The 12,219-nt window shown below is 39.3% G+C and overlaps 1 protein-coding gene across 6 annotated transcripts in view; it reads left to right on the forward strand.

The window, feature by feature from the left end:
* The window catches only part of MICU2 (mitochondrial calcium uptake 2), a 130,646-nt gene that overhangs the window by 108,646 nt on the left and 9,781 nt on the right, over positions 1–12,219 (forward strand). For all 6 annotated transcript variants that reach the window (XM_048934299.1, XM_048934305.1, XM_048934304.1 and 3 more), the window contains 2 exons: positions 933–995; positions 10,154–10,251. In XM_048934299.1, coding sequence (XP_048790256.1) covers positions 933–995; positions 10,154–10,251 — 161 coding nt within the window. The remainder of the gene's footprint in view (positions 1–932; positions 996–10,153; positions 10,252–12,219) is intronic.

The following is a 12,219-nucleotide window of genomic DNA, read 5'->3' on the forward strand; positions in this document are numbered from 1 at the left end:
CTGAACTTTAGAACCGTCTTTCCTAAAAACCCCATATCCAGAATGCTCAGTGTAACTCCACGTTTATGCCTTAGATTTGATAAGTCCTTTCTTCTTTCATTTTTGCTGTCGCTTCAAGGATTCATTCTAATGTCTGTGAAAGGTAGGTGTACATTGTGCTTTGTTAGATCTCTCATTCTTTGGCACTGTTGACTTCCCAGGCTAAAATACAATCATAAAGAAAGCTTGCAGCCAAGGAACACTTGAGGTGATTTTAATAATCAGCAAATTAATGCATTTTTAATATTACCTTAAACTTCTACTTCAGACAGTTTTTAAGTGTGAGTCATTTCAGTACTTCTAAAGATCACATTAGCTAATTCATTCAGTATTCATTTCATTTGTGGGATGGAGAGGAAGCTCAGAACGCATTGTGCTTCATGCCAGTTCTGAAAATATGGTTGCTTATTTAATTGAATTACTCTTTTTTTTGTTAATTGTACAGTATACCTCATTTGAACAGACAAGTCTTTTGTGTCTAGAAGATCTTGTCTGTAGCAGTAAAGATGTCTAGGAGGACAGCATGAGATTCACAGGATAATTTCTCTTCTCCAGATGACCCTTGATGTTCTGTCTCTGAGTTTCAAGATTTTATGGAGTGGATGCTAAACTTGTGGTGCAAGACCATCTCTTAGAAAAGTGTCCACTGGATTGCAGAAGACAGATTCATATGCTCTGCTAGGCAATATTAACCACAATAGATCAGGCTTTCCTCAGAAAGTGTATCTGAATAGCAAAATATCCTTAGTATGCAAATACTTTGTCATAAAAAGAGAACCTGGCAAAAACCTAAATGAGTTTCCAGTTATTGTGAAATTAGTGCAAGTTTCTGAGAGACTCTTTTAATACCAATCTTGTAATTTTCCTGTTTTGTTATGTCTAAATGAATGCAGATGCAGAGAATCATTGGAAAGGAAGATGATTTGAAAACAGCTGGAGATGAAACCGTATTTCAGGTATGAAATAGAGATGCATTTTTCTTAACAAAGGTACTGTCATATTTCCTGTTGACTTTGTTATTTTTTTGATGTGTATATAAGCATCAATGACTGTTATAATTAATATAAGTGCATTGGATGTCAATTCTGTAACTTGGGAAGAAAAATTATTTTCGTTTCTGCATGTCCTGATGAAGTTTATGCAATTAATTTATTCTACTTCTGTGTAATATAAATACATATATATTAATAACTGTGTAGCCATTATTTAGTTTCTGCAAGGTTCTGTTTTAAAGTAACTTCATTATACTTAACGAAAAATCCAGAAAACCCTCTGTATTGACACATGAGAAAAAATGGCTGCAAACATGAATTGATACCTTGAACTTAATGTAAGTGCTGCTGCTGCAGTAATATCAGCTTATTTTGAGTTGGTTTGTGTCTTATTTTCAGTCAGGATGGAATTACTTTCTTCAGAGTGTTTGGTAGGGTGGTATGTTTTTGATCGAGGAGAAAAACAATGTTGATAATACAGCAATGCTAATAGCTGCTAAGCAGTGCTGTACAGAGCCAAGGCCTTTCACAGTGAAGGGAAACTAAATAATGGCTACACAGCTGAGGGGGAACAGAATTAGGACAGCTGACTTAAACTGGCCAAGTGTTATTCCATGCCATATGGCATCACGCAGGAGTTTTGAAGGGGATGAGAGTTATCTGGCTCTCTTCTGCCACTTAGGGAAAGCTGGGCATCAGCTGGGGAGTGGTGAGCAATTGCTTGTGTGTCACTTGTTCTTTACATTCATATATATATATATATATAGTTTAAAACTCTATATATATATATAGTTTATATATATATATTATATATATATAGTTTTACCTCAACCCCCGAGTGCTACTTTGTTGTTGTTTTTCTTATTCTCTCCCCCTTCACTCTGAGAAGGAGGGGAGTGAGCGTTTGGTGCTGAGCCATCTGCGGGGCAGACCACAACGGTTTGAAATATATTTGCTGTGGTTCAGGTGACAAAGGCAAGCTTTGCCTTTGATAGTTCCACTTCCAAAAAGAAATAGCTTAATTGCGGACCAGAAGAGGAAACAATCTTAGAATGCTGTCTTCAGGCTGGGTTAGAAGGGACTGGGACCATTAGGAAATGGCAAATGCACACCATCAGGGAAAGGAGAAGGTAAATTCCTGCTCCATTCTGGCTGTTCTTCCCTAAATCTTGCCAGTGTAACCTACCTTCTTTTCTGAGATGAGTGTTTGGCAGCTGTCATCTCTTCTTCAGTCTCCGTTCAGCACAGTGACATTCTGTTGCCTGAATGAGATTGAATGAGACTGAAAACAGAGGGGGAACATCTCAGTGTACTGAGAACACCTCGGCAGAAGCCAATGAACTGAGGCAGAGAGGAGAGTGCAGATGAGCTATCTCCATCTGAAGTGTTTCCTGCATCCTCAACACAATCTCTGTTGCATTGCTTATTCTCTCCACAGACTTGCTTTCAGTCTTAAACTGAAAATGGATAGTTGGGAATGGGACATCAACTGCTGATGTTATAAGCTAAGCAAATGCTAATGTTGTTTCAATAAGAAATTAATACAGGGATCTGCTTTATAAACCCACTGTGCATCAGCAGTTTCTACAAAGAGTAAGGTTGGCTTGTGTTATTTGCTTTTTCACCAATCTCAGACAAAACAGAAGTGACAGTATGGGTAACACCTTTAGTATTGACTAGGCATAAACATAAATTGCCTTTGTTGCATGCAGGTATTTGGTCCCTCACTGTGCATACAGAGTTCAACTGAAAATTATTTGGCTGATCAACAACCAACTCTTCAGTCACCAGATTAAAATAGCTACAAGTAATGGGGTTGTCTGCTCCTTCAAACCAATTTCAACTGAGACTTAATTTCTGTAAGAGTGAAAGAAAAATAATCTTCATTCTATCAGATTTCCAGAGAAACTTTGATACAGTTGGACAGGTTTGTCTAAAAACACATAAGTGTAGTAGGAGCTAATTAGTTACCTGAGCCAGAGTGTCTCCATTTTGTTGTGCCTCTTCATAATGCTCCATTGCAAAATATCTGAAATTACTGTAACAAAAAAACAAAATTAAAAGCAGTTTCTTAACAAATTATAAATGGATTATAGTGTGCTCAAAAGATGAAATAAATACATTTATAGAGTACAAATATCTTGAAATTCTTCTGTTTTCCATATTTTTACTCAGGAAAATCCAATTTGTCATTTTTATTTTTACTTCCTGTCTCTGTCTCTCTAAGCACAAGTTGATTATAAGCAGTGCAGCTAACAGTGCAATGTGGTATCAATTTTCGTATGTTTACTCCCTATTTCTCACAGCTATGGCACTTACAGTATTATTTTCAATCAAAGCAGGTAAAGCATAAAAATATTTACGTTTACACTGTTCTTCAAAAGCTGGGAAGTTGCAACAGAAGTTTGCTGTTTGGGACAGTTCTTTGCTCCCATACCTTTGTAATTTGCATTCACGTTCACTGCTCTTTCAGAGTAATCCCAGTTTGATTTGTGATGCCAGATGAAAAAAGTGTCACTGCCTTATGACCATAAGATTTAAATGGCAGTCTGCAACTTCATTTCACCTCCAGACATGTCGAGGTGTGTTCCCTGCCCAGCAGGCAGGCAGAAGCCCAGGTCAGTCATTTAATGATGAGATATACCCCCCAATACTCATTGAGAGACTGTGCTAGGAAAAGAAATAGCCCTTTTTTTGCTTTGCACCATCTTTGGTCCATGCATCTCTGTTTCTTGGATTGGGAGTCTGAATATGCCACTAACATTCAGAATGTTACCAGTTATGGTAACAGTTGTGGCCTTTGACAGGGATTGCAGTGAGCTTGGTTCTCCAAATGAACACATTTTGATTGAGAGATTTTTCTTTTTCCAATGTTGTTATCAATGCGGGAAGGACATCAGAAAAAGTTGCCTAGCCTTAACCAGCCCAGTCATTTAGGAGGCTTTTCTTTGCTGATTTTTTCCCATGTGATTTACTTACAGCACAGGCACACATACAGATAGATGCAGGCAGGCTTACTGAACCATCAACCTGTTTGGTGTATTTTGAAAAAGGTGTTGTCCAGTTAAATGCAGTAGTTGCTTCTTGGTATTGGTTTCCTGAGTTCCTTTAAAAGGTTGCTGTAACAGTGTTATCTGCATCAGCATTGCTGTAGTGAAACCAAAGCGAATGTTTGCTGATATCTGCCCTACAGCTAGAGCAGGGACTTTGTTCCTGGGTCCTTCTGTTTAGATTAATGAGTTGTCAGGCAGTTTCAATACCTCCAATTTAATATGCTTTGTGCAATGGATCAACTTAGAAAATAAGTTTAGCTATTGCTTGGTGTTCAGGAAGGAATGACAATGCAGAATCTTCTATAATTGTTTTTAAAATTGAATTAATGTGGGGAAATATTACCTGCATTGTTAAGTTCCAAATGGTTAAACGTATGCTCCTGAATTCCATAATGAATGCATTTTCACACAAAGAATCTAACTTCTGTGTGCTTTTTTTAGACATTTAACTAGTACTTGGGGACATAGCTATTAATCTCTCTTAAATGGTCTACTTTTATGGTAGCACATGGGTATTTTCCTATTGTTGTGTAGCAATTGTTTTAGCCTGTTTACTTCTCTCTTTTTCTTCTCTTTATTTCCTTCTAAGAGTGGTGAATGACATCAGTTGTCCTCACGTTTGTCACCATGTATGACCTTCAAACATTGCAGCACTGCAGTGCATCTCAGCCCCAGAGACTGGGCAGGCCATCTCATAACTTGTCCATCTGCTTATTAGAATTCCTAAGTAATTTGAAATTTTCTGTCCATAACTTCGAAGTCTGCAAAGCCCTGGGCTCATGATAACTGAGGACTGCCTAAATTGAATGGGTGAAGGTGGTGGTTAACAGCTATGCTTTTGTGTTGCAGTAACATTCTGTGACAGGGCTACGGCATATCTATGCAACACATCAAATTTTCAAAGGACACAGCCCAAAACTAAAATTGATGTCCCTCTCCAAACAGTGTCATACATATTGTCACCTTTTACTTCATATATAGTGCACATTTCTTCTTGAACCATCTCATGCTACGTATATGTTTTGTATTAGCCAAATGACATTGAATTCTGTTGAACAGCTTTGGGATATGTTGAACCCTCATTGTTTAAAGGAATCCCTCCAGGCAGGTAACCCCCTGAAAAGCCAAGCAGCGCTGCATCAAAATACCAAGCTATTAAAAAACTGCTGGGTCACTGCTTACCTCACAGACAAGGAAAATATTTTATTTTTCCACATGATCTGATGCCATTACATCCTCAAGAGAGATGGAGACACATCCCTTCTGGCACTGGCAGTGTTCCACTAGTCCCATCTTCAGGTGAATGACCTTTAAAGATCCCTTCCAACTCAAATGATTCTGTGATTCTATAATTTTTCTAGACACCTATTATGCAAGTACATTACCTTGGACTTGGATAGTGAAAGTCTCTCCCACAAGAAATTCATCTGGAAGCCTGCTGTGGTCACAGCAGCATTGCTTTCTGTTTTACAGGCATGAGGCAAGGTTACCCCTTTCATCCCTGCTGTGTAACCTCATTCAGCTCTGCTCTCCGTGACAGCAACAGGGCCCAAGGAAACGGCATGGAGCTGCGTCGGGAGAGGGCAGCTGGGAGTGAGGGAAAGGGTCTGCAGCAGAGGGCGGTGGGCATGGAGCAGCCTGCCCAGGGCTGTGGGCGCAGGAGTGTTTGGACAGCCTCTCAGACCCAGGAACTGGATTTGGGGTGGTGCTGTGCAGAGCTGGGGTCGGACCCCATGATCCTTATGGATCCCAAAAAACAGCAGTGTAGGCTCCACACAAGGGAGGGAGGGCACAGCTCTGGCCCAATACCTACACATCTATCAGCTGTAGCCCTGGCATCAGAGCAGGAAGAATCTAGTATAGTGTTGCTCTGCTTTACATAGTGCACTGGCTTATAAAATCAATTGGAATGAACCGGAAAAGCTGCATGTATGCAGGTCCAGTCGGCATACACACACTGCCTGTCAGGGAGGCAGTGGGATGGTGGGGTGGAGATGCAGACTTTGCCTCAGAGGCCACATTAACATTAATCGGAATAATGAGCTTCACAGAGCTCAGTACCTCCTGAAGGGGTTCCTTGTGACAAATTCTCTGCTCTTTATGGAAATTAATATTTCTAAAGTATGACGTGGCAGGGAGGCAGGACCTGTACGCTGGTGAGGGCTGAGCCCAGCCACACAGAGGCGGCTTCCCCAGCACCCCAGACAGGCCCAGTACAGCCAGGCTGGGTGCCCTCAGCCTGCTGGCAGCAAAGCAAGCCAGAACCCACTCTGATTTCTGTCATCGAGCATCTCCCACAAGATTGGCTTCCAGATTAGCATAATCTTATTTGGCTGGCAACCATTTTTATTCAGTGCCTCCTAAGGAACAGCAGCAGGCTTTGCAGTGAGGTGCTGCAAACTGAAGACATTCAAGAAGTTAGGTTTTCCTCCTTGCTAAGGCACTGATGCTATGGCATAGCTACTCCATGGCATCAGCTGTCATTAACAAACAGCCAACCCACAGGTAATGGGAGCGTTCACTCCCAAGTGCTGAATATAAATTTTCTCATAAGTTAATGTCTGTTATATCTTCTGTACAAAAAGTGAGGTGCACAGCTTTACCTGCCTGTACCAGACCTGGTGTATTCTTGAACCCTGCCAAGTGAGAATCTGAGAAAGCAACGTGTTCAAAACTGCAGTATGGATTTACGTGATTAAAGCTGACGCATCCTAAAATGACGTGTTCATTCTGGAGCCATTTTCAGGCCATCTGGGCTTTGCCAAAAAAAGGCTGCTTTTGGAGACCTGGATTTCCTAGTCTCACTCGTTTGCCTGCTTTTAGTTGTTCTGGCTGGCTGTACCTGGTGGGATTCATATCATAATGGCTACATCTTTAAAAACTGCTTCCTGAAGCTGAGTTGCGGGATATATTCCAACATCTTGGAGCTCTCTGAGTGACAGAAACCACAGTGCTCTTGAGCCATATTTGAGCAAAGCTGTTAGATGGAAGGCTGGATGGCTTGAGGAAGTGAGGCATGGCCTGAGGAAGTGACTAACTTAGCAACTGAAAAACAAGTAATAGTTCAGAGGAATGGACTGGGAAAAAAAAAATTGCAAGGTTTTAGTCTTAGTTTTGGAAAGATTTTGATCTTCACTAGCAGATTGAAATTAGTGACTCTCCTTTCTTTACCACCTCTTCAACCATTCTCTCACCTTCTATCTTAACAAAAAATTATTATTTTTTTTAATATAATCCAAAATGTATATTATTTTTACATTTTCTATGAAAACAAGATATTACACAGCAAATATCATCTCCCAGGATATAAGTAAGATTAGGAACATACTACAGATTTTAATTGTGATGAATACTTTCATGCCTCAAGCAAATTCTACAATGGAAAGTGGTAAGAATCCAGAGGCAGCGAGTCTATTAACATTTCAGATGAGTTTGAAAATCAGTTAGGTACATTATTCTGAAAATATTGTCTTGCCATGTGATAAGTTTCTCCAGTGGCACTTGTTGCTACTTGCTGCAATGCCAGGTCCTAAATGTGAAAAGCTCGGTGGGAAGTTACAGGATTATGTAGGTTCTATATTAACAGTCTGTGTAACATAAAAAGGAAATACCTGATTGTGTTATCTGATTTCATTTTTAAATGATCTCTTGAATGATCAGTTGATGACATTTTTGAAGGTTTATAAGGTGTTAAAATTGCTCCAGGAACATGAGTTTAATGTTTCCAGTATGTACACACCTGTTCCTTAGTTCATATAGACTTGGGCTACATCAGAGATTGGTCTTTGGGATCCTCTGTCTGAGACAATGGACCCAGGAGAATGTCTGAGCTCCCCAAATGAGACACGTGTCCATGCCCCATCAACATGCATACATCCAGATGGGAACATCACCATCCATTCTTCTTTCTGTGACTCATCTTTCTCTAAGGCATGAACCCAAAAAGGTGCTGAAGTGCAACCTGCAAAGGCTGAAGCCGCCACACACACCTGAGTACAGTCAGTTTAGTTTGTGGCTCTGTAAGTGAAAACTGCCACTCTGTTTTTGCTGCCACAAGGTTAGGTTACCATTTCTTTCTCATTGCCAAGAGACATTCCAAACCTAAGTTGTTCTACCTAAGCTCGGGACGGTGAGGTGTTGGAAATATTAATAGAGCTCTCATTATCTTCTAACAAACATTTGTCATGTTGGTACTAATTTATGCAGTTCAGCAGCAAAAGCTCCTAACGATTCTGCGGGAAAAAATGAATTATGTACTAGCATGTACTTTAATAGCATTAACTTTAGTAAAAGCATTTCTTTTTCTGCAGTTCTACCCTTAAGCTGTAGTTTCTCTGGTCTCCTATTGCATATTCTCGTTTGAAGAAATGTGCTGCTTTGTAGTTTTAAAATACATTTAACTCTAACCAGTGTTTGGACATCTGCCAATTCCACTTTGGAATTTCAGCTGATAAAGAGGGTAGTGAACGAGTAGGTCCATATTTGTTATAAATCCAGGGATAGGCTTTGTCGTCTTAGATAAGATGAGATGGGTATTGTTTGTATGTCTTCATCTGGCTTGTAGCTAGAGGAACCTGAATAGAAGAAAATTATTTTTCTGTTGCAGATTTAGCTTTTAAGAGGTTGTCTTAAACTTTGTTTTTCAGATCGCTTTCAGTGCAACACTGGTTTTAATACAGAGTTGTTAAATTGGAAGTATTAAATTCCATAGTCACGAGCTTCGTTTTAAAAATTACATCAGAAATTTATTCCTTGTATTTTTCAAGTGCTCTTTGAACAAGCAAACAAAAAGCAGATTAGAATCTCACTGCAGTGGGAAATGCATTGATTCTTTTCTGTTTCTTCTTAGAAAACTTTGCATTCCAACGCTAATAGTCAGGGGTTGACTTTCAAACAAGCATACACAAGCATTTGACTTTTGACTTTCAAAAAAGCCCGTACGAATGTTTATGCATCAGTCTTCACAGCAATCTGAAGTGTTTAAACTTTAGAAGGATGGACCTCGTGGGTATTTAAATATTCTTTGCCTGCAGTTAAATGATAAAGTTCAATAAGTGCAGTTTGCTTGTGTCTTGAAAACTTTTTTTTTCTAGATTCACTCATTCATGACTTGCATCACTGACATTTAGTGCATTGTGGTTTGCAGTGGAAATGAGGAATGTTACATTTTAACTATAACATAACTGTGTCCCGTATGCAATAAGCATGAAACGCAGTGGACTAATGGGACTTGTTATTGATGATGCTGAAAGCTAAATAACCATTAGTATTAAACCTTATGAATAGACTCTTGTCTTTCATCTTACCTCTTCAACCAGATAAAAGACACAGAGGCTATTTAGATGTCATAAGAATAGTTTGTTGAAATCCCTCTGGACTTAAAAAAAAAATCTCTCTTCATGTTTCCCAGTGTTTTGTTGCGTTCAAAGAAATGCCAGTACACTGGTGCTGAAAGAAGAAAAGAACAGAAACCCAGCATTATGTGTGGGTTTAGGCTTGTTAAAGATGCTGTTGAGTTGAAATAGCATGCATCGTTTTTCTGCAGAAATCTCTGTATCAGATTTTTAAAAACAGAACATTGAATAGCACTGAAGATTGGCAAGAAGCCTTCCGAGACCAAACCATAATAGAACACTGTGAATGTTTTTGTTTTTCTAGTTCCACTTTGTGAAGTCTCATAAATGTTCTTAAATGACTGTAACAAACTAGAAATGCCTAAGAACTTTCTTTTACAGAGATGTTACGTTTATGTAAAGCCTCAGTTCACCTAAAGGTAAAGCCTTACAGCACTTTAACTAGCAACCTTTTCCATTCTAATAATAAACTGTAACAGAGGTGGTTGTAAATTGTACTCAACTTCCATACAGAATATTTAGGGGCAGGATGTACATACACTGTTACCAGCTGATGTGGAAGAAATATTCAGCTTGAAGATTCTTGTGTGGTAGCTTTGGGAACAGTAATTTAATTACAAGCATCTCTTGTGAAATTGTACTTCCCATAAATACTTCCAGATTTGCAGTGAGTAGATAGCAATAATCATCAGGGATTTTTTTGTTTGTTTTACAGGAAGCCGAATTGGAAAGCTGTAGTGTTAATACCATGCTGCTGGTGCATTTCTTTGGAAAAGAAGGAAAGGAAAAACTTCGCTATTCTGAGTTTTTCAGGTATTTTTGCAGCCAGTCCTGTTTGTAACACCTCTGCTCTGCATTGACACTGGTATTAGCCTGACCCTATGCTGAGTTGGTTCAGAAAGTTAAACGGATAACCAGGTAGAAGACCATTTGTGGTTTCACATGATTGAAGTTCTGATGTAACTCCTTGGACCTATTGTCTGCAGGGAAATCGTGCTCAATTTTCTGCATCCTACCCTGATGAACTCAAAAGCAGCAAAAGGGCTGGAGGTCACAAGGGTTGAGGTTACCATTCTTGGCAGCTGTGTGCTGCCAACACACAGCATACTGTAAGACAGTATGATTCGTATTTTTTTAGAACAGTGCTAATCAATTAAACTTTACTGAATTGAGATGTTCCCCATTACAACTGTCATGTTACGATACAGGAAACATTTCTGCTTGCTTCGAATTCCAACTTCTGTTGAAATTTCAGCGGTGCCTTTTTTCACCCTTTGAACTATTGCACTAGGGCAATAGTGCAACAAAAGGCAACAAGTGGCGCTTGTGCAGGTACTTAAAGTTGAGCCAGATGGTAAACAGGGTCAGACTGAAGCTGTGGTGCGTTACCAAGTAGTCACTACTGCTGGAAAAGCATTGCTTGTAAGTCTGTTTCACTGCAAGCTTGAAAAATCAGAAGCTCGAATGAAGTTCTAAGACTGGAGTCATTCAGTGCACGCGTTACACGTGTCAGAAAAATGCTCTAATCCCTGTCCACATTACAGCATGAAGCTCTGCTGTGGTTGATTTCAACTTCAAAATCCAACTGGTATCAGGTGTTTGTGTTTTCACTGAAGGGTTCTTTCTTCCCGTGTTCCTTTAAATCAGTCATGACGACCATCAGTGACACAGCATCAACATTTAACTGGTTAAAACTCTCTGTTACTTGGGAGATCAATTTCTTCTTTTAGTATGAAGCCAGGACACATCTCGTTACGTGAATGTTGGGCCAGAAGCCAAATGCACACTTTGAAATAAATGGAAGTTAAATGCCTGTACATCTCTGTGATTCTTGATTTGCATTTTGAACACAACATCAAGAGAAGATTATCTATATTAGTATTACTTCTTCTACAAAAATAATTGGACGTTTACAGACTGTGGAAACAAATTGGGATAATTGTTTACTTGAATTTTTGTTCAGAATCAGGGGGAATCTGTGCCAGCCCCCTTAAAAAATGGATGTTGTTTCAGTCAGTAAAGGTTTGAGGGAAGCCAGACTGAAAAAGGAAGACAATTTTCTTAACTCTAAAGAGCGTTCCACTCTACTGGCTCGAGTACATACCAGTCTTCAAATAAACAGCCTTTCTCTTTTGAAGACCTCCTACTCAATAGGAATCTGAGTAAAATAAGTTTAAGATGCCAGCAGCTCCCTTCTATATAAATAGCATAGATTCTCTCAATGAAACAAAAGGCAGAGAGCACCAGTAAAAGGTTGTGTTTGCATATACAGTGTAAACTGAAATGCCTTGGCTTTTAGATAAAATCCCACGCTGACCCAATGAGGCATGACATTGATGAAGCTATGTACCGAGTATGATCAGAACGTATGGGTTAAAGACCTTTGCCTACCACACAGATAGAAGCCTGTAATCAAAATCAAACTCCCACATCTTGCTCTTAAAATCTGTGGGATAAGTGTAAGGTTTAATGCAGGTAATTTTTCAACAGTGGCAGTTATTTTTCGTAGAGTTGGAATGAGCCTCTTTATCACTGTGTAGACACTCCATCTCAGTTGCAACATGACAGTGAAGTTTGTTTAACACACAGAAAGGTGAATAAAAGAATCAGTGTCTTTTTAACCTGTGTGAAGATATCACTTTTCACATGATTTTATTTGCAAGTAAATCAAGCACATCACTTCTAGGTTCCTATTGTTCAGAGAAAATGTGATTTCTATCTGATGGCCTCTCATAACATTTTACCTTACGCGGGCAGCTATTGTTGGCTGTTTGATCAAAG

This window comes from Lagopus muta, chromosome 1, assembly GCF_023343835.1.
Source record: "Lagopus muta isolate bLagMut1 chromosome 1, bLagMut1 primary, whole genome shotgun sequence".
Taxonomy (NCBI): Eukaryota; Metazoa; Chordata; class Aves; order Galliformes; family Phasianidae; genus Lagopus; species Lagopus muta.